Source organism: Salvia hispanica, chromosome 5 (assembly GCF_023119035.1).
Source record: "Salvia hispanica cultivar TCC Black 2014 chromosome 5, UniMelb_Shisp_WGS_1.0, whole genome shotgun sequence".
NCBI classification, from domain to species: domain Eukaryota; kingdom Viridiplantae; phylum Streptophyta; class Magnoliopsida; order Lamiales; family Lamiaceae; genus Salvia; species Salvia hispanica.
In genome coordinates, this window is record NC_062969.1 from 25,010,625 (window position 1) to 25,033,824 (window position 23,200).

At 34.8% G+C, this 23,200-nt stretch overlaps 6 protein-coding genes across 6 annotated transcripts; 2 read left to right on the top strand and 4 right to left on the bottom strand.

Moving 5' to 3' along the window:
* The first annotated feature begins 135 nt into the window (after positions 1-135).
* LOC125190718 (probable inactive purple acid phosphatase 27) lies at positions 136-11,004 on the top strand. The gene is made up of 13 exons (XM_048088092.1): positions 136-456; positions 521-611; positions 1,243-1,509; positions 4,794-4,905; positions 5,038-5,149; positions 5,388-5,520; positions 9,386-9,576; positions 9,786-9,972; positions 10,046-10,113; positions 10,186-10,285; positions 10,371-10,559; positions 10,646-10,726; positions 10,809-11,004. The coding sequence occupies exons 1-13, from the start codon at positions 155-157 to the stop codon at positions 10,860-10,862; spliced, it is 1,887 nt and encodes a 628-aa protein (XP_047944049.1). The 5' UTR covers positions 136-154; the 3' UTR covers positions 10,863-11,004.
* Positions 11,005-11,200: 196 nt separating this feature from the next.
* Positions 11,201-11,620, bottom strand: LOC125189700. The gene is made up of 2 exons (XM_048086951.1): positions 11,314-11,620; positions 11,201-11,217 (listed from the first exon to the last, which is right to left on the bottom strand). The coding sequence occupies exons 1-2, from the start codon at positions 11,618-11,620 to the stop codon at positions 11,201-11,203; spliced, it is 324 nt and encodes a 107-aa protein (XP_047942908.1).
* Positions 11,621-12,266: 646 nt separating this feature from the next.
* On the bottom strand, positions 12,267-14,880 carry LOC125189701 (glycine-rich protein 5-like). Its single transcript, XM_048086952.1, has 2 exons — positions 14,692-14,880; positions 12,267-12,899 (listed from the first exon to the last, which is right to left on the bottom strand). Exons 1-2 carry the CDS (start codon positions 14,878-14,880, stop codon positions 12,267-12,269), a joined length of 822 nt encoding a protein of 273 aa, XP_047942909.1.
* A 168-nt stretch (positions 14,881-15,048) lies between these two features.
* LOC125190572 (probable inactive purple acid phosphatase 27) lies at positions 15,049-19,317 on the top strand. The gene is made up of 13 exons (XM_048087901.1): positions 15,049-15,409; positions 15,488-15,575; positions 16,345-16,611; positions 16,808-16,919; positions 17,210-17,321; positions 17,450-17,582; positions 17,681-17,871; positions 18,053-18,239; positions 18,307-18,374; positions 18,443-18,542; positions 18,658-18,846; positions 18,929-19,009; positions 19,092-19,317. The coding sequence occupies exons 1-13, from the start codon at positions 15,105-15,107 to the stop codon at positions 19,143-19,145; spliced, it is 1,887 nt and encodes a 628-aa protein (XP_047943858.1). The 5' UTR covers positions 15,049-15,104; the 3' UTR covers positions 19,146-19,317.
* LOC125190573 lies at positions 19,294-19,934 on the bottom strand. Its single transcript, XM_048087902.1, has 2 exons — positions 19,621-19,934; positions 19,294-19,528 (listed from the first exon to the last, which is right to left on the bottom strand). The coding sequence occupies exons 1-2, from the start codon at positions 19,925-19,927 to the stop codon at positions 19,512-19,514; spliced, it is 324 nt and encodes a 107-aa protein (XP_047943859.1). The 5' UTR covers positions 19,928-19,934; the 3' UTR covers positions 19,294-19,511.
* Positions 19,935-21,707: 1,773 nt separating this feature from the next.
* Positions 21,708-22,784, bottom strand: LOC125187822 (NAD(P)H-quinone oxidoreductase subunit N, chloroplastic). Its single transcript, XM_048084467.1, has 4 exons — positions 22,329-22,784; positions 22,105-22,221; positions 21,954-22,039; positions 21,708-21,882 (listed from the first exon to the last, which is right to left on the bottom strand). Exons 1-4 carry the CDS (start codon positions 22,698-22,700, stop codon positions 21,804-21,806), a joined length of 654 nt encoding a protein of 217 aa, XP_047940424.1. The 5' UTR covers positions 22,701-22,784; the 3' UTR covers positions 21,708-21,803.
* Between the last annotated feature and the right edge of the window lie 416 nt (positions 22,785-23,200).

The window sequence follows — 23,200 nt, forward strand, 5'->3', positions numbered from 1 at the left end:
CTCTTTTGACTACTGAAAATTAATTGTTGATTTAAAGTTAGGCGTTTTACACAAAAACAAGTAAAGTTTCCTTATATATATTTTAGAGTAAATATATCATCCCATTTCATTTCTGGAATTTGAATTTCCTCAAGTTCTCTTGATATTGATCAAGATGCGAAGCCTTGTTGTCACAATATTAATAGTTATTTTGTCCATAAACACAGACGCCTCCTCGCTGCCGGAAAGGCTGCTCCGATCAACAGCAGAGCTCCGAAAACACACGAGGGTATCAGATTTCCGGCTTGTAAACCGGATGCTAATGGCCAAGTGCTTCCACTCGAACCCGTACCTCAAGATGAGCGTCACCTCCAACCCGACCCTATCCGATGAGGAATTCGTGACGGTCAACATCACCGGAGTTTGGCTGCCTTCCATAACCGATTGGGTGGCCATGATCTCCCCTTCTCACTCCGAGTACGTGCACTTCATTTCTTACGCACCTAATTTCGATTACTAACGTGCTAGTGTTTGGTTGTAGTGTGAAGACGTGTTTTAGAAATGCGGCGCTTATGTACCAACAAACGGGCGATTTGAGCAGACTTCCACTTCTATGCCACTACCCTGTTAAGGTCCTACTACTATTTTACCTAACCATATTTTAACTAGGCACATTTATTTTGTGTTCTTTTCCTATTTTTAAACACAATTATGAAAACTAGTGATTAAAAATACCCTCCATAAAATATATGCATAACACGATATTTGATATAAAATTGATAAAATAAGAGTCATATTGAAAAAAAAATATGGTTCGATATTATAGTCAATAGATAGAACCTTGTTTTAGCGGATAACACAAAGTTTTTGGTGGATGTAGGTAGTAGTATTGAATTTGGTTCGATTTTCTAGAATTCTCAATTTAAAACAAGTTTATTTTTTCAAGTTTGGACAAGTTCGGTATACACCAAAACAAAATCTAAATTTATAATTAATTTTATTTATATATTGATAATAATAACAGCATCAAAAATGAATTCATTTTAATTTTCAATTCGATTTAGTTTTTATTTCATAATATCAAGTAACGTGGTTAGGTTCCAAATTGAGCAAAAATTCAAACAAAAAACTTGCATTATCAATTAAAATTAGGCGTACATGCATATTGTTGAGTTTTTTAGAGCATGGCCTCTAGATACAGTTCCTGCAATTAGGCACGTAAAATTTGTGTGTGCAATTTGGTTGAGACTGTTCCGAATGCAGGCTCAATACGTGAGCAACGATCCAGAATACTTGACGTGTAGCAAGAGTGATTGTGAGGAGACCATTGCTGGGAAATGCACGGTGAAGACATGCGGGGCGACATTGTCGTTCCATGTCGTCAACATACGTACAGATATCGAGTTCGTGATGTTTACCGGCGGATTTAAGACGCCCTGCATGTTGAGTAGATCCGACCAAATTAAATTCGCTAACCCAAACCACCCCTTGTATGCCCATGTAGCCAGCCTTGATTCCACTGCAACATCGGTGTGTATTCTAATTCTCTCACTTATTATATCGTCATTTGATGTTGCATTTGAATTTTTAATATCTTTGTGTCAATCTAATATTATAGTATTCATTATAGTTTTAGACCTAGAATATGTGCATCCCCTAATTATTACTACTAAATTTAATTAGGACACATCTGGATTGTGGAACAAAATATTTTTTTATGCATACGAGCACTCTTAAAATTCTACTAATAATTTTTGGGCTATTAATGTATGTTGTATAAGTATAGCATCATGATTAATGTGTATATAGGTAGTTTTAAAGCAAGTAGTAATACTTTTTCCGTCCTAAGATAAGTGAATAATTTCTTTTGGACACGAGATTTAAGAAATTTATATTTAAAAAGTTAAAGTGGAGAGAGTAAACTATGATAGAGAGAAAAATAGAGGAATAAAGAGTATTTAAAATAAGTGAAGAATAAAGTAAGAGAGATAATCTTAAAAATGAAATGACTCACTTGTGATAGGACATTTTAAAAAGAAATGTGATTCGCTCGTGGTGTCGTGGGACATAGTGAATTAAATCGATCATACTGTTCGAATATTATTCAAACTAGTGCTTTGATGTTGGCATTGTTTTTTCTTCAACTATTAAATTTACGCCCAGAGTCTATATCGAATTGTGCGACTCTAAAATTACTCCCTATTCTATTTTTGACAGCTAAAGTTTTTAAAATAGTTTTAGCGACCAATCGATGGATGTAATAGGTTTGTATCTAACTAACTAAAAATTGAGTAAATGCTTTTGGATACAACTCCAGAATCACAAGAAAAAAAAGAGTGAACTACATAAACGGTACCTAATCTTTCACTTTCGCATGCAAATGATACCTGATATTTATTTTATATCGTTTTTGTTAATAAAAATAACCTTAGGTACTAAATATGTGATTATTTTGTTATGGAGAATATTTTTGGAAATTTAAATTAAATAGTACCAAACATGTGATTATTTTTTTCTTTTTTAGTTTCTTCTTCCTTCTTTTTTCTTCATTTTCTTCTTTCTTTTTAGTATTTAATCTTCATTTCTTCTTTCTTTTTCTCCTTAGTTTATGTTTCCTCTTTTTTTTCTTCTTTCTTTTTAGTGTTTTATACATACATTTAATTGCATTCATAATATAAATCAAGAACAAAACACCTAACCAAATTTATTATTTAAAATAATTAAATCAATTAAATATTTTTTATTGAATTATTTTATACTCATTTTAGGGTTGAATAACCTAGCTAAAAATATTCAACTCTTAATATCATTATGAATACAATTCACAATTTTAAATTCTTAGACTATATTGATTAGTTATTAATTTAATATAAAATAATAATAATAATAATAATAATTATTATTATTATTATTAATATTATTATTATTATTATTATTATCATATAATATTGTGTGATTCATTTAAATAATTATACTATAATTAGTTATTGATTACAACTAGTTTTTAGCATTATAAAAATAATATTATTATAATAATTGAATATAATTATAACTATAATTATAATTGAGTATATTTGAATGATATTAAAAAATAAATTAATTATTGTTATAAATCGTTGCATTTTCATTACTAGATGATTAGCTGTCACTTAAATTTATTATTGCTACAACTTTTTGGTTACTATTATCTGACTTTCTTATGCTTCTTGAGTTTTTTTTTAAGTGAACTACGTAAATGATATCTGATCTTTCATTTTCGCACGTAAATGGTTCCTGATCTTTATTTTATATCGCTTTTGGTATTTATAAATCATATTTTTGGTACCTGATGCAATTTTCACCCTAAAATATCCTCTAAACAAATACAATACATTGTTCCATTAGTGTTATTAAGGTTATTTTGAGCATACACAAAACTAAGTACAAAACTAAGTACCAAAAGTGATATTATAATATCTTCTTTCATTCTCCACACTCTTTATACTATTATTATTAATCAATATTAATATTATTATTTTGATGTTATAAATTAATAATTAATTTATTTATTTTTCACCAAAAATAATAAAAAAAACAAGAATTAATTCACATCTACCAAGCTACCGTTTTCCTAAAAACAAAGAAGTTACTTTAATAAGTTTAACTAACAAAACATTACTACAATTAGTTGCAATTATCATATTATTATTTTGGGATATTGGCATCTAATATCACGAAACTTTTAAAAAGTTTTTTCACGAACTTTAAAATTGGCAAATAATATTACGAACTTTATCCCGTGTTTGTTTTTTCCCACGAATGAAAAAATTCATGTTATTTTAATAGATTGAAGAACAATTTTGGAGGGTGTGCTTTAAGAAAAACTATCTTCAAAAATTGAACAACTTGAAACTTTCAAAATTATTGTCGAGAAAATATGAAAAAAATCGGTATCATAATATTATTTGTGGGAATTTTTTCATTCGTGGGAAAAAAACAAACACGGGGTAAAGTTCGTGATATTATTTGCCAATTTTAAAGTTCGATGGAAAAACCCAATTTTTTGAAAGTTTCGTGATATTAGATGCCAATATCCCTATTATTTTTTACGATTGATTACTGTTACAAATTTTAAATAGGTTCCGATACCTTTGAGTGATTTTTTTTTAAAACCTTTGAGTGAAGTTAAAGTTATGATAATTTCAAATTGAAATTGTAGTAATCAGAAAATAGGAGTAATTAAATTTCGTCCTCATTTTATAATTGGGCAAATTGCATTTAAAGTTGTGAACTTTTAAAATAGTTTAATTTTCAAATGAACTTTAAATACTGCATGAAGAGTAATGAACTTTATCAGACTGTGTAAATTTCCTATCCGATATGACCCAATAGATTTCCGACCGTTGAATTCGGTTTGTGGAATTCGATTTGTATTTTTTCATTTGTGCTAATTATATTTGTGGTAAGTCCGAGGTCAAAGATTGCAAAGATAGAATAGAAACAATCAAAATTGGTGGAGTTGCCAAGTCACGCCTCCAGCGCACCACGTAAGATAAGTTTTTATCGGAAATCTATCGGGTCAGGTTGGATGAGAAATTTACACAGTCTAATAAAGTTCGTGACTTTTCATGCAACATTAAAATTCACAAAAAAAATTAAACTCTTTTAAAAATTCATGGGTTTATATGTAATTTGGCCTTTTTTTAATTACTCCATTATCTAATCGTCTGTATGTACTTTTGTGCAAGTGCAAAAAAGCACATGCCACCAAACTAAAACATATAAATAATGAATTTTCAAATTTTGAATCCGAAAGTGTTGGTTTGAAATGGCAGATGAGATTGACATGGGTGAGTGGGGATCGAAGTCCACAACAAGTTCAATATGGAGATGCCCAAACAGCACAATCCTCAGTTTCAACCTTTTCCCAAGATGACATGTGCACAAGTAGAGTAACTACTCCATTCATTCACATTTTTAAATTACCCTGAAAAATATACTAGTATACTCTTTTTTTATTCAGGAGAATAGCGTAACATGACAAGAAACGATAATAATTAATTTGGTATGGCTTTTCAGGTTCGTTGGAAAGTCCGGCTGTCGATTTCGGATGGCACGACCCTGGTTTTATTCATTCCGCTATAATGACCGGACTTCGTCCTTCCACCAATTACTCCTACAAATATGGAAGGTTTTTCAATTACTATAGTCTTATTTTATGATAATTAAGTTGTAGTATAGTACTGTATGTTTTAAATATAATTTCTGGATTTTGTATCATAACATAAACAGCAACTTAGATTGTAACCAAAGAAGGATTTAAGAGCTTACAGGGGTTCTCGATGGACATCCAAACTCCACATTAATATATATACACACCCAACCATATGCATATCTCCAAACATGATTGATTAATTTGTGTTGAACAGCAATTCAGTGGGATGGAGTGATGAAATGAAGTTGAGAACTCCACCAGCATCTGGATCGGATGACCTTAAATTTATTGCTTATGGTGATATGGGAAAGGCTCCTCTTGATTCCTCTGTAGAACACTACATACAAGTAAGTAGCTCTTTAATTAATTGTGTTTGTCTAATAAATATATATATATATATATATATATATATATATATATATATATATATATAGGGGTGCGTTAAAATGACAACACTCTTAAAATGACACTGTGACACCACGCTAGACTGCAATATTATATATATATATATATATATATATATATATATATATATATATATAGAGTGGTCTTGTTAGGTTGAGATTATTTAGCTAAATTGAGAAATGAGATGCAATATGGGCCACTAATCCACAAGATTAACAAAATGTCAACAAATACCACATTATGTCAACAAGGGGGTATAATTATCTTTTCATTAAATTGTGTTTGAAATCATTTTCTAAAATCCTCTCTAAAAATCTAGTTTCAACATTCAAATCTTCAAATCTTCAAATCTTCAACATTCATTTCTTCAAATCTTCAAATCTTCAACATTCATATCTTCAAATCTTCAAATCTTCAACATTCATATCTTCAAATCTTCAACATTCAAATGTTCAAATGTTCAAATCTTCAAATCTCTTCAACATTCAAATCTTCAAATCTTCAACATTCAAATCTTCAAATCTTCAACATTCAAATCTTCGAATCTTCAACATTCAAATCTTCAAATCTTCGAATCTTCAACATTCAAATCTTCAACATTCAATAAAATAACACTTATAATTCACATATCAATACCGAGAATATCGAATGTCAACAACTCGTATTAAAATGTCAACAACTAAAAAATAACACTTACTATTCACATATCAATACCGAGAATATCGAATGTCAACAACTCGTATTAAAATGTCAACAACTAAAAAATAACACTTACAATTCACACATCAATACCGAGAATATCGAATGTCAACAATGTGTATTAAAATGTCAACAACTAACAAATAACACTTACAATTCACATATCAATACCGAGAATATCGAATGTCAACAACTCGTATTAAAATGTCAACAACTAACAAATAACACTTACTATTCACATATCAATACCGAGAATATCGAATGTCAATAACTCGTATTAAAATGTCAACAACTAACAAATAAAACTTACAATTCACATATCAATACCGAGAATATCAAATGTCAACAACTCGTATGAAAATGTCAACAACTAACAAATAACACTTACTATCCACATATCAATACCGAGAACATCGAATGTCAACAACTCGCATTAAAATGTCAACAACTAACAAATAATACTTATAATTCATATATCAATATCGAGAATATCGAATGTCAACAACTCGTAATAAAATGTCAACAACTAACAAATAACACTTACAATTCATATATCAATATCGAAAATCTCGAATGTCAACAACTCGTTTTAAAATGTCAACAACTAACAAATAACACTTAAAATTTACATATCAATATCGAGAATGTCGAATGTCAACAACTCGTATTAAAATGTCAACAACTAACAAATAACACTTACAATTCACATATCAATACCGAGAATATCAAATGTCAACAACTCGTATGAAAATGTCAACAACTAACAAATAACACTTACTATTCACATATCAATACCGAGAACATCGAATGTCAACAACTCGCATTAAAATGTCAACAACTAACAAATAATACTTATAATTCATATATCAATATCGAGAATATCGAATGTCAACAACTCGTAATAAAATGTCAACAACTAACAAATAACACTTACAATTCATATATCAATATCGAAAATCTCGAATGTCAACAACTCGTTTTAAAATGTCAACAACTAACAAATAACACTTAAAATTCACATATCAATATCGAGAATGTCGAATGTCAACAACTCGTATTAAAATGTCAACAACTAACAAATAATATTTATAATTCACATATCAATATCGAGAATATCGAATGTCAACAACTAACAAATAACACTTATAATTTACATATCAATACCGAGAATATCGATTGTCAACAACTAACAAATAACACTTATAATTTACATATCAATACCGAGAATATCGATTGTCAACAACTCGTATTAAAATGTCAACAACTAAAAAATAACACTTATAATTCACATATCAACTACGATGTCAACAGCAAACATTATTCATGTCAACTACGATGTCAACAGCCAACATTATTCATGTCAACTACGATGTCAACAACAAACATTATTTATGTTTTCATGTCAACGACCTATATTATTTATGTCAACAATAACATTTTACATATAATTCATGTCAACAACAGTCTTTTACATATAATTTATGTTAACAACATTTTTCATAAAATTTATGTCAACTACCTATATAATTCATGTCAACAACAAACGTTATTATGTCAACGAGCTATATAATTCATGTCAAAAATAAACATTTTCATGTCAACAACTTATATTTTAGGCAATACCGCAATATCACAAACACCTTATCTACACAACTCACAAATTTCAGCAACACAATCAATTAAAAACTGCATCCATATATTTCACAAATTAATCGTGATTGTTGGACGTCAAATAAATTGCCTTCTCAAATTCATATACATATTTCACAAATTCTTGTAATTAAAAAATAACAACTAATCCAGCCTATAGCTAAATTACAAACAATGACTTGAAATTTCACAATTTTGTCAATTTCACTCTTCAATTCTGAAGACTCAAACATGAGATTAATCCAGCCTATAGCTAAACTCCAGAAATATACAGTTCAGTCTGAACACAGATAATCCAAAATAAAAATCAAATAAATAGAGTAGTACCCTGGTTTGGAGAAGAGGCGGGGACCGATGGAGATGAGAAGTGGAGGTGACGGAGTTTTTGGTTGGCAGCGATGGCGGCGGCGGAGGATGAAAATGCTTGAGATCTGCGCAAAATTGACCGGCTCAAGGATCTAATCAACATTACTTTCTTCATATTTATTCCTCAATTGAACCACGACGGCGGTGGGTGGCAAATTACCATGCGGCGGCGGACGGAGGAGGATGAACCACGACGGTACGGCGCCGGAGAGCGAGTTCTCGGCAAGCTCGACCACCATTAGGTGAGTCAACTCAGAGAATGAGGTTTTGCATCTCCAAAAACAAAAACAGCTGATAAAACAGAGACACCTCACTTCCTTTCCACGCCACGCGTCCTCTCCTCCCTTTTCCCCCTTTTCTTTAAAATTCCAATTCCACAAACTCCACGTCTCCACTCCCTATCTCTATCTCTAATTCGGAAAACGGCGGTTTACTTCTTCGCAATCGCGGTTTACGAATTCCTGAGGGGATTCGAGGAAGCACACCTCCGCGCTGAATCTCGCCTCCGTGCCGCTGCGCTGGAGCACAATCTCCATCGAATTCATACAATTGGAGCTCATCAGCAACTGCAGAATCTGCTCATCGTAGTTAGAAACCGGAATGTGACGCAGCACTGCCACCGCCTTTTCGCAAGCCCTAACGCGGCGGCCAACTCATCGCGCTTTGCCGCGCCGGCGGAGGCGGCGGCGTAGATCCGCTCTTCCGCGATTGCCAGGCGGAAATCAGGCGCTGGATTGTGTGATTGGAGTCATGTCGAAAGCTGCATAAACTGCGATTTGGAGCGTGCGCATCAATTGCAGCGGGGAGGAAGAAGGATCGATTGGTTTGGAGAAATTTGCGAAGATGCAGAGAGAGTGAAATTAAAACACGAAAGGATCATTATACCTTTTCATATTAAATTAATCTAAAATTATTTATTGTGTGGCAAAATCTGGACCACTCATTTAATAAAAATGAGTGGCTGATATTGCATCTCATTTCTCAATTAGCCTAAATAATCTCAATTGATGACAATCCTATATATATATATATATATATATATATATATATATTGGAGTAGTAATTAACTAATGGAGTTGAATGTATGTATAGCCTGGATCGGTATCTGTTGTAAAAGCAATGGAAGAGGAAGTATCCTCCGGTGAAGGGGTCGACTCTATATTTCACATCGGCGACATTAGTTACGCTACCGGTTTCATGGCCGAGTGGGATTTCTTCCTTCACCTCATTTCCCCTCTTGCCTCCCAACTCCCCTACATGACCGCCATTGGCAATCACGACCGGTATGTATTAACTCAGTCCACAAAAAATAGTCTAAATTGCAACTTTTATGAGTTTTAATGCAAAATTGGTAAAGTAAAAGAAACAGAAAGAAAATATAGTTGAAATTTCATTACAGAGATATATCTTATATAAACAAATAGAGACTAACATTGGCGAACGACCCAGAATGGATAAAACATACTCCATTTAATTTAGTAATGCAATGCAGAGACTATGTGGGCTCTGGCTCAGTTTACGCAACCCCGGACTCTGGGGGAGAATGCGGGGTTGCCTACGAGACGTATTTTCCAATGCCCACCGCTGGTAAGGATAAGCCCTGGTACTCCATAGAGCAAGGGCCTGTTCATTTCACTGTCATATCCACCGAGCACAACTGGACACAAAATTCAGAACAGGTAAAGCTCAATTTCATTTTCATCTATTAATATCCAACTTCATCTTCTAACTCATTTTATTGGCACTTGGCAGTATGAATGGATGAATAAGGATATGGCCGCAGTGAATAGAACAACAACTCCATGGCTCATATTCACAGGGTAAGTCTCAAAAACTATATATGTTGCACCACTTATTCATTAATTATTGATGAATTTGTGATGAATGCTCAGGCACAGGCCTATGTATACATCTTCTCCTGGAACACCAATTTCTCCTAGCGTCAACGATCAGTTCGTTGATGCAGTGGAGCCCTTGCTACTAGCAAATAAGGTAACAACTAAATACATCTATAATTACCACAATCTATATCCTTAATTAGAAGTAAAACAAGTGAAGAATATATGTAATATAATAGGTGGATTTGGTATTGTTTGGGCATGTCCACAACTATGAGAGAACATGCGCCGTTTATAAGAAAGAATGCAGAGGAATGCCCACCAAAGATGCCAATGGAGTCCACACTTACCAAAATTCCAATTACACTGCGCCGGTTCATGCTGTTATAGGAATGGCTGGATTTGAGCTTGACAGTTTCACACAAGATGTAATTAATTATACCTTTTAATTAATTTATTTATTGAAATGCTATTATCTTTGAGATTATTAATATAGATTGTGTTGATTTTGTAGGATAATAGCTGGAGCTTGGTTAGGATTTCCAAGTATGGATATTTAAGAGTTCATGCTACCAAGAGCGAGCTTCATGCCGAGGTAAGTGAAATTAATAAAAAAAGCAAAGTTTTAGATTTGGTTAATTATTTTGCTAAATTAGACACTCTTCTTGCGTTTGTAGTTGGTGATTGCAGATTCAAGAAATGTGGATGATAGTTTCCGAATCATTAAGTGAGGAGCGAAAAAAGACCGAATTCAGACCAGATTTCATTTTTGACATGTTTTATGAATGGTTGTAATAATAACCACATCACTCTTTAGTTCATAGAAAAATATCGTATTTTTCTAAGTCGCAAGTAAAAGTCGATGTTCATATTCGTGCTGCTAGAGCATAATGGTGAATCAAAATGATGAGGCTATAACATTTCAACTATTTAATTTTTATTTCAGTATATATAGAATTTAGAACAACCGCCTTATAACATAAATCTAAAACAAACAACTCTTTTTTATTACAAATATCAAACCACTGCTCTTTTTCTTGCAGTGCATCAATAGTTGTTCTTCAATTTCTCATGGAACTATATAGCCTGCAAAACAAGAGATAACAAGAAAAGTTCAAAACATATAATACTAGTGTATAATAATATTGAATTAATGTAAAAAATAAAAAAATAATTTCATACTGCCACATTTGGTTCCATGAGCAAGTGGCTTTCCACAAGATGCAGAAACAAAAGCTGCCTTTTGCATGCTGATTATCTTCTCAACTTGGGTGGTGACATGCTGGCAGACGCATGGCAGATCGACGTTCCTAATGACGTTGCAGCAGCCCTGAGACGGGGCCTGCTGAGGGCCCGGTCGCTGGACGAATCTGGAGCATTGTTGAATGAGACCTTGGAAGTCGCCTTGGCATTGCGCGGAGGCAGTGGAGAAGATCATGCTTGTGCACATCACCAGCATCAGGTATGTTGTAATCCCTATTTTCGCCATTGCCTCTTGCTTGTAGTTGTTATTGTCTTTGTTTCAGTAGATATGACTTTAAATAGGAATTTTGGATCTCAAGTTGAATTCATGAAGTTTGCTGCCTTCATGTTTTCTTTGTGCTCCTTAGTAGGATTCTTCATAAAAGATGCATCATTTTTGTGCTAAAACTGTTTTTGAGTTGCCTTTTCGGCACACCTTTTTTTTTTTCACTTTTAAAAGTGGCGTGAGTATCATAAGTTTGAGTAATGAAAAAAATACTCTCATGTCATTTTGAAGTTAGAATTTTTTTTAAAGTCCACTTATTATAGTTTCATTATATTTTTTTATGGCAAATTCAACATAGTTCATCTCTTTAATCAATTCTATTTACTTTACTTTTTCTTCAATTTTTTTATTTAATTCTAGTGGTGTGTGTTAAGTTTGTAAATTAGTACGGTTCAAATTAAGAGTAAATGCCAAAACTGGTTCTGAACATATGATCCTTTTACGATTTTGGTCCTAAACTTTATCTTTTTGATTTTTTTTTCCTGCACATTTCAAATCGGATCACAATTGGTCCTCTGTCAATAGTTCCATTAATTTTATAACGGTCAACGGGTTTAACCCAATTTAACCAAATTAACTTTTAATTTTGATATTTCACTCCCCCTAATTAATTCCTAATTAGACTAGGTCCCGGAGCTCCCGTCGGCGGAGCCGGAGGGCTCGTTTGCGATGGAGATGGAGCAGGAGACGTCGACTTCAACAGAGCCGGGGCTGGAACCGAAGCCGGAGGGGAAGCAACCGGAGCCGGCATAGGTGCAACCTGTGGAGGAGGAGATGGCACCGGAGGCGGCGGTGAGGCGGGAGGAGGAACTGCCGGCTCATTCATTCTTCGCGAATTCCCTCCAACAAGCTTCTGCGACTCATCCATACGCTTGATGCGGCACTTGTAGAGAAGGAACACCATCTGCATTGGAGTCGCCACCGTCAGCGGCCAATCGCCGGCGAATTCTCCTACCGCCACCATTGCTCCGCCCACTCCCACTTCTCCCACCGCTAGTCCGCCTCCGGTGACCACTCCGACGCCTCCAGCAGCAACGCCACCTCCGGTTTCAACACCACCGCCAGTCTCCGCGCCTCCGCCGGTGGTTAGTTCTCTGCCACCTGCTGCTACTCCCGTCGCCGCTCCTCCACCGGTTAGCACACCACCGCCAGCGTGACCTCCGCCGGCAGTTCCTCCTCCACCGGCTGCACCTACGCCGGCCTGGTTGCTTCCCCTCCGGCTTCGGTTCCAGCCCCGGCTCTGTTGAAGCCGACGTCTCCTACTCCATCTCCATCGCAAACGAGCCTTCCGGCTCGGGAGCTCCGGGACTTAGTCTAATTAGAGAATTAATTAGGCGGAGTAAAATATCAAAATTAAAAGTTAATTTGGTCAAAATTGGGTTAAACCCGTTGACTGTTATAAAATTAACGGAACTATTGACGGAGGACCAATTGTGATCCGATTTGAAATGTGCAGGATCAGAAAATCAAAAAGATAAAGTTTAGGACCAAAATCGTAAAATGGTCATATGTTCAGGACCGATTTTGGCCTTTACTCTAAAATTAATATTCCAAATTTGATTGGATAATTGAATACTACTCCATGTACTTTGCAAATTCCAAACCCTTTATGTTTTTACTCAAGAAATATCCTTTTAAACAACCCTTTTTTTTGGTAACTAACGCAGGCAAAGCCTGATATCAAAACAAACTAACGAATATAAGAAACACCTATTCTGTCATGCAACAACCGACTACATAGAACTATACCACTAAGACATTTTTTGTAGGGACCACTAAGACATTAATATACACGCCATTTATTTCGTTGATCGGTCGTTAATCATTTAATTTAATATTGTGCATGAGTAGTTCATTTCAAGGATCTTTAGATATCAATTTATCCATGTCTTATTTAATGAAATCGGCCCAAACGGATCTAAGACCTAATAACAACAAATTGAGAGCCACATATTTTCATTTCTAGTAATTGTGGAGATAGTTAAATAGGTATCATTAGTTGGAAGGCATGCATTGGCAGAATTAAATGAGTTTGACAACAAGAAGGCTATCTGATAACTCGAGGAATTATATCTAAGTATATACCATTACGCAACTATTGTGACACTTAACTAGTACTAGTACCTAGGTATTATCAACATAAAAACAATGACAATTATCAACGAATCGACCACGTTATAGCATGCTTTCCTCCTATAATATTTAATTATTAATGTTTAATACCCGTGAATAAATCTTAATCACCAAAATATATTGAATAAGCATGTTCGTGTCATTGTGTGTGTGCGGGAGGAAATATAATGTTCTATTTATAGCGAGATTTATCGTAACCTCTCTAATAATTCGGATGTGTAATTAGTAAACATATTGAATCCACCCATTTATATGATTTAATCTCAACGAAGAAGAGGCATGTATAATTGGTGAATGAAATGATTTCCAATGAATTTATGAAGCGGGATGCATGCCTAATTAAATTTTTATTATTATATTTATCATTTTTGTCAATTTCATAAAGAGCTATAGGTTGAATTCCAAATTTTGCTATAAAATTATAAAAAAAAAATCTAAAAATGAAAATGTGACATGTAGGACAAATTAGAAAAAAGAAACATCTTGTAGTATAAATGCTTATATAATGCGTAAGCTTAACCGTGCGTATAGTTAAACATAGGTTGTACATGAAACACGAATATTGATATCTACGCATTAATTTGATGAAAAAAAACTCAAGATATGTAATTAATCATAAAAAGAGATAACTACTATATTTATTAGCCTAGTAATATCTTTTGTACGCAACATGTTGTCCAAAATTTAACTAAACGCTTTTACACAAAAATAATGTAAAGCTTCTTTATATATATATATATATATATATATATATATATATATATATAACTCCCTCCACATATATATTATCATCCCATTTCATTTCTGGAATTTGAATTTCCTCAAGTACTCTTGATATTGATCAAGATGCGAAGCCTTGTTGTAACAATATTACTAATAATAATTTTGTCCATAAACACAGACGCCTCCTCGCTGCCGGAAAGGCTGCTCCGATCAACAGCAGAGCTCCGAAACCATACGAAGATATCGGAGTTCCGGCTTGTAAACCGGAGGAAGCTGGTAGAGTGCCCCGACCCGAACCCGTACGTCAAGGTGAGAGTAACCTCCAACCCGACCCTATCCGATGAGGAATACGTGACGGTCAACATCACCGGAGTTTTGGAGCCTTCCGAAACCGATTGGGTGGCTATGGTTTCATGTTGTCCAAAATTTAACTAAACGCTTTTACACAAAAATAATGTAAAGCTTCTTTATATATATATATATATATATATATATATATATATATATATAACTCCCTCCACATATATATTATCATCCCATTTCATTTCTGGAATTTGAATTTCCTCAAGTACTCTTGATATTGATCAAGATGCGAAGCCTTGTTGTAACAATATTACTAATAATAATTTTGTCCATAAACACAGACGCCTCCTCGCTGCCGGAAAGGCTGCTCCGATCAACAGCAGAGCTCCGAAACCATACGAAGATATCGGAGTTCCGGCTTGTAAACCGGAGGAAGCTGGTAGAGTGCCCCGACCCGAACCCGTACGTCAAGGTGAGAGTAACCTCCAACCCGACCCTATCCGATGAGGAATACGTGACGGTCAACATCACCGGAGTTTTGGAGCCTTCCGAAACCGATTGGGTGGCTATGGTTTCCCCTTCTCACTCCGAGTACGTGCACTTCATTTCTTGATCATCGTCACGCTTAATTAAACGCAGCTAATTAAAGGCTAATGTTTTTGGTTATAGTGTGAAGGCGTGTCTTGAAAATGCAGTTATGTACGAACAAACGGGCGATTTCAACAGTCTCCCACTTCTATGCCACTATCCTGTTAAGGTCCTACTACCATCTTACCTAACGATATTTTAATTAGGTAGTACATGTGTTACTTATTTTGTGTAGTGTTCTTTTCCCATTTATAAACATGAAGACTAGTGATAAGGAGTAATACTCCTGCACAGAATTTTTAATATAAAATTGATATAACAAAAAGTAGGAAGAAAAAATGGTTGGAATATTGTTAAGGGTTCGTTTGGTACAAAATTGGAATTAAACTTTAAGGAATTGAATTATAATTTAGTTCCAAATTATTTTATGATAAAATGATACTAGTATAAAGTGTGTATGCAGTGTGTGTAGTGTGTATGCAGTGTGTGTAGTAATGACAAATTCCGACTACATTAAAATGATATGGATAACCATATCTAACTTCTAGAGATTTTGCAATCACATCACTGTCATTTTCAGTGATAACCATGTCAGCATGTCTTATGTGATGTAATAACTAATGAAATGTAGCCAAATTTCGTTGTTGGTGAAAATATTCAAAAAGTATTTAAGTTTGTGATATTAAATGTCAAATTCAAAGTTTGAGGAAAAAACAAATTTTTAAAAAGTTTCGTGATATTAAGCGGATATATATATCAAATAATTTGGTTTGGTTCCAAATTGAGCAAAATTCAAACAAAAACTTTGCAATATCAATTAAAATTAGGGGTACATGCATATTCTTGACTTTTTAGACGCATGGCCTCTATATACAGTTCCTGCAATCAGGCAAGTCAAATTTGTGTAAGAAATTTGGTTGAGATAGTTCCGAATGCAGGCTCAATATGTAAGCAATGATCCAGAATATCTGAAGTGCGGCAAGAGTGATTGTGACATGAGCATTGCTGGGATATGCGTGACAAAGACGTGCGGGGCCACGTTATCGTTCCATGTCGTCAACATACGTACGGATATCGAGTTCGTGATGTTTACCGGTGGGTTTGAGACGCCATGCATCTTGAATAGATCCGACCCGATTAAATTCGCTAACCCGAACCAGCCTGTGTACGCCCATGTAGCCAGCGTTGATTCTACTGCAACATCGGTGTGTATTCTAATTTAAAACTTTAATTGAAATTAATTAATCATACTTAACAAAACATGACTACAATTAATTGCAATTATCATATTATTAACAATTTTGCACGATTATGTAATTGTCTGTATGCATTTTGTTCTAAGTGCAAGTCTCACACAAAAATGTGTTGATATGTAGTGCTTGTGTTGATTTGAAATGGCAGATGAGATTGACGTGGGTGAGTGGGGATCCAAGTCCACAACAAGTTCAATATGGAGACGCCCAATCCGCACAATCCTCAGTGTCAACCTTTTCCCAAGCTGACATGTGCAATAGTAACTACATTCATCCACCTTATTCACCCTTTTTAATTACTTTCATTCGATCTATTATCTCTAACTTCTATTTTAAATTTTTAGGAAATACAATGTGATAAATCAGTCACAGAGGAATTAAGAAAAGTAAAAAAATAATAATAGTTCGTTCTCTATTGTTGGATCACCGGTCGTGTGGCCAAATCCACAGTATAGAACTATATGGATAGGCCGTTTTAGTACTATATTTATTATGATTAAAAAATTAATTTAGAAATGATAAAACTAATTAATTTGGTATGGTGATACAGGTTCGTTGGAAAGTCCGGCGGTTGATTTCGGATGGCACGACCCTGGTTTTATTCATTCAGCTATAATGACTGGACTTCGTCCTTCCTCTAATTACTCCTACAAATATGGAAGGTTTTTTCAATTACTATCATTTACTCCGGCATTCGTCCTTGAATATGTGATTATAAATCCAAGTTGCTAGCTTAGAAGAGTCCATATACATCATCTCCAAACATGATTGATTAAGTTGTGTTGAACAGTGATTCAGTGGGATGGAGCGATGAAATGAAGTTGAGAACTCCACCGCCATCAGGATCGGATGACCTTAAATTTCTTGCTTATGGTGATATGGGAAAGGCTCCTCTTGATTCCTCTGTAGAGCACTACATACAAGTAAGTACTAGTATATATATAGCTCTTTAATTAATTGTGTTTGTCCACATAAATATATTGGAGGAGTAATTAATTACTGGAGTTGAATGTATGTATAGCCTGGATCGGTATCTGTTGTAAAAGCAATGGAAGAGGCAGTATCCTCCGGTGGAGGGGTCGACTCTATATTTCACATCGGCGACATTAGTTACGCTACCGGTTTCATGGCCGAGTGGGATTTCTTCCTTCACCTCATTTCCCCTCTTGCCTCCCAACTCCCCTACATGACCGCCATCGGCAATCACGAGCGGTACGTTACATGCATGCCAATTACTTAAAACAGTGTTGGCTGTAGATGGTACGAGTTTTAATGCAAAATTGGTAAAATAAGAGATATAGAAGGAAAGTGTATGGTAAAATTTCCTAGAGACTCATTTTAGTAGATAGCGCAAAATGGGAAATCATGATTATTTTTGGTGGATGCAATGCAGAGACTACATGGACTCTGGCTCCGTTTACCCAACCCCGGACTCTGGGGGAGAATGCGGGGTTGCCTACGAGACTTATTTTCCTATGCCTACTGTCGCCAAGGATAAGCCCTGGTACTCCATAGAGCAAGGGCCTGTTCATTTCACTGTCATTTCCACCGAGCACAACTGGACACAGAATTCAGAACAGGTAAAACTCAATTTCATCTATTAATATCCAATTTCATGTTCTAACTCATTTCATTGGCACTTGGCAGTATGAATGGATGAATAAGGACATGGCCGCAGTGAATAGAACAACAACTCCATGGCTCATATTCACAGGGTATGTCTCAAAAACTATGCTGCACCACTTATTCATTAATTATTGATGAATTTGTGATGAATGCTCAGGCACAGGCCCATGTATACATCTTCTCCTGGAAACCCAATTTTTCCTAGCGTCGACGATCAGTTCATTGATGCAGTGGAGCCGTTGCTACTAGCAAACAAGGTAGAGTAGATTACTCATCTATTTTGAAGTTATATGACTGAAAATTTGTGTTATTATCATGATTATTTTTTCTGTTTTATTTATTTATCTTCCCTACCAAACTGATCTATAATAGGTGGATTTGGTTTTGTTTGGGCATGTCCATAACTATGAGAGGACATGCGCCGTTTATAAGGAAGAATGCAGAGGAATGCCCACCAAAGATTCCAATGGAGTTGACACATACCATAATTCCAATTACTCTGCGCCGGTTCATGCTGTTATTGGAATGGCTGGATTTGAGCTTGATAATTTCACACAGACTGTAATTAATTATACCTCTTAATTAATTAACTTATTGTATTCTTTTTTAGATTAATAACATATAGATTGTGTTGATATTGTAGGATAATAGCTGGAGCTTGGTTAGGATTACCAAGTTTGGATATTTAAGAGTTCAAGCCACCAAGAGCGAGCTTCATGCCGAGGTCAGTGGAATTCAGAAAATAAGCAAAGTTTCAGATTTGATTACTTATTTTGCTAAATTAGACACTCCTTTTTGGTTTGTAGTTGGTGAATGCAGATTCAAGAAATGTGGATGATGGTTTCCGAATCATTAAGTGAGGGACTTGACACCGTTCATAGCAAAAAAAAAGTCAGAATTCAGACCAGATTTCATTTTTGACATGTTTTATAAATTGGTTGTAATAATAACACATCACTCTTTAGTTTATAGAAAAATATTGTACCATACTATTTTCCTAGTCACAAGTAAAAAATGGATGTTCATAATGGAGCTGCTGGAGCATAATGATGAGTCAAAATGATGAGGCTATAACATTTCTATTTATTTTGTGGATAAAATTTTGGTATATATAGAATTTAGAACAACCCTTATTTCAAAATCTAAAACAAACAACTCTTCTTTATTACAGATATTAAAGCACTGCTCTTTTTTCTGAAGTGTATCAATAGTTGCTCTTCAACCTCTTATGGAACTGTATAGCCTGCAAAATAAGAGAAAATTAGAAAAGCTCAAAGCTCATACTAGTATATAATAGTATTGAATTAATGTTAAAAAACATTAGCAATTTCTTACTGCCACATTTGGTTCCATGAGCAAGTGGCTTGCCACAAGATGCAGAAACAAAAGCTGCCTTTTGCATGCTGATTATCTTCTCAACTTGGTTAGTGACATGCTGACAGACACATGGCAGATCGACGTTCCTAATGACGTTGCAGCAGCCCTGAGACGGGGCCTGCTGAGGGCCCGGTCGCTGGACGAATCTGGAGCATTGTTGGATGAGACCTTGGAAGTCGCCTTGGCATTGCGCTGAGGCGGTGGAGATGATCATGCTTGTGCATATCACCAGCATCAGGTATGTTGTAAACTCTATTTTGGCCATTGCCTCTTGCTTGTAGTAATTGTTGTCTTGGCTTCAGTAGATGTGACTTTAAATAGAAATTTGGATCTCAAGTTGGAGTCATGATGTTTGCTACCTTCATGTTTTCTTTCTGCTCCTTAGTAGGATACTTCCTAAAGTTGCCTCATTTTGTGCTAAAAGTGTTTTAGAGTTATGCTTTTGGCACACCTTTCTGTTTGTAAAAGTTAAGAGGTCATGATTTTGAGTGAAAAAAATAAATAAATAAAGGTCATGAATTTTACATGGGGTTGGGTAACGCAAAATTATTAAAAATATGGATCTTAAATTAAAGGTCATAACAAAATAGTGTAAAAATCGTAAAAACTGAACTTGGAAATACCTAGTACTCCATTGAGTTCATAATGACAAGTTTCCTTCTCTTATTTCCTCTCTTCATATTCTTTTCATCTAGCTTTTCTCTTTCATTATTTTCTATCAAATTTCATCCTTTAAATGTTAAACGCATGTTTACTCTTTTTTATTACTGCTATATTAAGTTCATTAATCTTACTATATTTATATTGATTACCATTCTTTTAAATAAACAGAAATTAGGATTTGTAATTTTTACTTATTTATCTTTCGGAATGGTAGGTTTTGTCTCGTTGTTTAGGATATTTATTTGAAAAATCCCACTATTTAGACAATTCTCATTAAGTACTCAACAAATTAAATCATTCTTGGGAATAAAATTTAACGATTGGAATATTGATGCGTCAATCGAAATTACAACCTATAAGGTGTGACATGCAAAAGTTTTAGTTTTACTTGATTTTGTTCCATTGCTTGGATTGTCTACTCCATTTTATTTCAATATTTGGAGGGTTACGATGTTGTTTTAACAATTAATCAAAAAAAGACATTTTGAATTTAAATAAGAATTTTGGGTGTTAAGTTGGATGCGTGGTGTTTGATGTCTTCATGTTTTCTTTGTGCTCCTTCGTAGGATTCTTCCATAAAAGATGCCCTTATTTTGTGCTAAAAGTTGTTTTGAGTTGTTTCCTTGGCACACCATTTTTATCTTTGATTTGAATTTTGACTTCCGAGTGATGAAAACAAATTAAAAAAAAAAAAGAAAAGAAAACTCAGCTATATTCTTTTCAGATTGTCTAAGACCATCCCCAACCATTTACATCAAACTCAAACTCATTTTTGAGTATACGTCACATCAAAAAGTAGTTTTACTCCAACCATTTACACCAAATTCAAAATTTACACTATTTTTGGGTTTTTGTCTCACAATATTTTTGCAGTAACACCATATTTGATGTTATTTTAAAAAAACACCAAAAACGGGTTTGAGTAATTAGTATGCCCAAAAGAAATAGTATGTCAATTGTAATTGGATAGAGTAATTATATAATATGGATCATATTAAATAATTATTTCATCAATTAATTACTTCAATGAAAGGTCATAATTAAATAATTATTTAATTACTTAAATGAAAGGTCATAAAAGAAACTTTATTTTAGTGTAAAAATCATAAAAATTGAATAGATTGATATAGTAATAATTTAAAATTCTAAATAATTTCCATTTAAATATATGAATTTTCAACATTTTTTCTTATTTTTACCAAAAAAAATTATTTTTGAATTTAAATATATGAACTTTCAGTTTTTATTGGATTTTTGTTCGAAATTAATTTTATCTAAATTGATTCTCGTGTCAAAATCAAAATCAAACAAATTTATGCATAGTGCGACTTTAATTCTTCTGATTTTATGTCAGCTTACAAGAAATGTTTGTGATGCCAATATAAAATGAATATGTAAACGTATTAACATTGAGTTTCATCCTTGCATGAATTATATATACCCTCTGTTTTTGTTTACAACATGGCAGTCAAAATTTGTCACTGAGTAGAAGAAACCTTGTCCCCTGTAGCAGGTAATCCCGCGATATCCTTCAACGGCGTCCACACAAATTTTCTCCTGCACATACGTACACAATCAGTATTTCATTTTCCATTAATTTGATGTATCTATTTTAAAAAGGAACGCACCAGTTGCCGCATTCAGCGAGCACCCTGACTCGAGGCCGCAGTGTCGGAAGCAGGGCCAGAAACTGCAGCTCTGCCTTGGACAGCACCTAAACAACGCACACCAATTCAATCATCTCATCATACTCGAATTATGCAAACAAAAAAAGCAAACCTTAGCTTCGATGATCCATACTACGAGCCCCTTTGCATCCGGGGGAAGCAAAGATAGCCTGTAATCAACCTCCGGAGGGAAGTACCACCGCGCTATCGGCTGCTTCCCAATATGAGGCTGCACATATTTCAATTAAAATTGATGGATAAGATAAATAAACAAAACATGATAAGAACAGATTCCAATATAGATGAGTTATCTGTTTGGCCAAACTGCCTACTTACTGGGCAGACGGGGTGGAACTTGGTGAGGGTGGTCTCGGGGTCACCGAGGCCGCGGGCGGAGAGGTCGAGGAAATGGTAGCCTTGGTGGGCGAGGCGGATGAGGTAGCGGCCCTCGTAGCCTCCCTCGTGCGGGGAGTAGATGGCTAAGGCCTTGTGCTCCTCCACGTCGGCCAGCCACTGCCCCAGGTCCAGTTTCAGCAGGTCTCCTCCGATGAAGTCTCCCAAACTACGGTTGCATTTCGTTGTAATTCTCGCCGCTTTTCTGGTGAGCGTCGCCGGCCTTGTGCTGTGGTGCTGTGGGAGGAGGTGGATTGGCGGTGCTATTGCTCTTTGATGAAGTGAGCATGCTGCAGTTGCAGCCGCAGTTGCCATTTTTATTTATTGATTGCTATGTGTGTGAGTGGAGGAGCAAGAGATGAAAGGTGAAGTATTACGAAGATTCTGCTGGTCCTGAAACAAGATAAGGCGCTTTTCTGACTTCAAGTTTCTCTGCAATAAAACAAAACAAAATAATCATCTCAATATTCGTTTCATGTTTATTTTGTAATTTGTACTACTACTAAAATTAGCCATTGGAATTTGGGGCATTTGTATCTCATTTGAATGCGGACTAGACATCAACTACCAAGGTAATGGATCCCCCATATAGCTTTTGCGATAATATGATTTGGGGAGTGTCATATGGGACGAGGAAGAGAAGTTGGAATGAGTATATAATTCTTATCCAATTCGGTTTTTTGGGATGTTTCAAAAACAAATCAGTATGGGCTTGACCCAAAGCGGATAATATCAAATTAATATTGCAATCGACGATCTAATTGCTCTCCCATGCATTTATCTTCCAAGAACAACAAGGAGCACAACCTTTGCTT

Coding starts and splice junctions, on each gene's coding strand:
- LOC125190718 (XM_048088092.1), top strand. CDS start 155: ATGCGAAGCCTTGTTGTCACAATATTAATAGTTATTTTGTCCATAAAC. Junction 5,150..5,387: donor TACTCCTACAAATATGGAAG/GTTTTTCAATTA, acceptor TGTGTTGAACAG/CAATTCAGTGGGATGGAGTG. Junction 9,577..9,785: donor GCCATTGGCAATCACGACCG/GTATGTATTAAC, acceptor AATGCAATGCAG/AGACTATGTGGGCTCTGGCT.
- LOC125190573 (XM_048087902.1), bottom strand. CDS start 19,927: ATGGCCAAAATAGAGTTTACAACATACCTGATGCTGGTGATATGCACA.
- LOC125189701 (XM_048086952.1), bottom strand. CDS start 14,880: ATGTTGACCGTCACGTATTCCTCATCGGATAGGGTCGGGTTGGAGGTT. Junction 12,900..14,691: donor CCGGCAGCGAGGAGGCGTCT/GTGTTTATGGAC, acceptor CGGCTTCAACAG/AGCCGGGGCTGGAACCGAAG.
- LOC125189700 (XM_048086951.1), bottom strand. CDS start 11,620: ATGGCGAAAATAGGGATTACAACATACCTGATGCTGGTGATGTGCACA.
- LOC125187822 (XM_048084467.1), bottom strand. CDS start 22,700: ATGGCAACTGCGGCTGCAACTGCAGCATGCTCACTTCATCAAAGAGCA. Junction 22,222..22,328: donor AGTTCCACCCCGTCTGCCCA/GTAAGTAGGCAG, acceptor AAATATGTGCAG/CCTCATATTGGGAAGCAGCC. Junction 22,040..22,104: donor TATGGATCATCGAAGCTAAG/GTTTGCTTTTTT, acceptor TGCGTTGTTTAG/GTGCTGTCCAAGGCAGAGCT.
- LOC125190572 (XM_048087901.1), top strand. CDS start 15,105: ATGCGAAGCCTTGTTGTAACAATATTACTAATAATAATTTTGTCCATA. Junction 17,322..17,449: donor TACTCCTACAAATATGGAAG/GTTTTTTCAATT, acceptor TGTGTTGAACAG/TGATTCAGTGGGATGGAGCG. Junction 18,543..18,657: donor CGTTGCTACTAGCAAACAAG/GTAGAGTAGATT, acceptor GATCTATAATAG/GTGGATTTGGTTTTGTTTGG.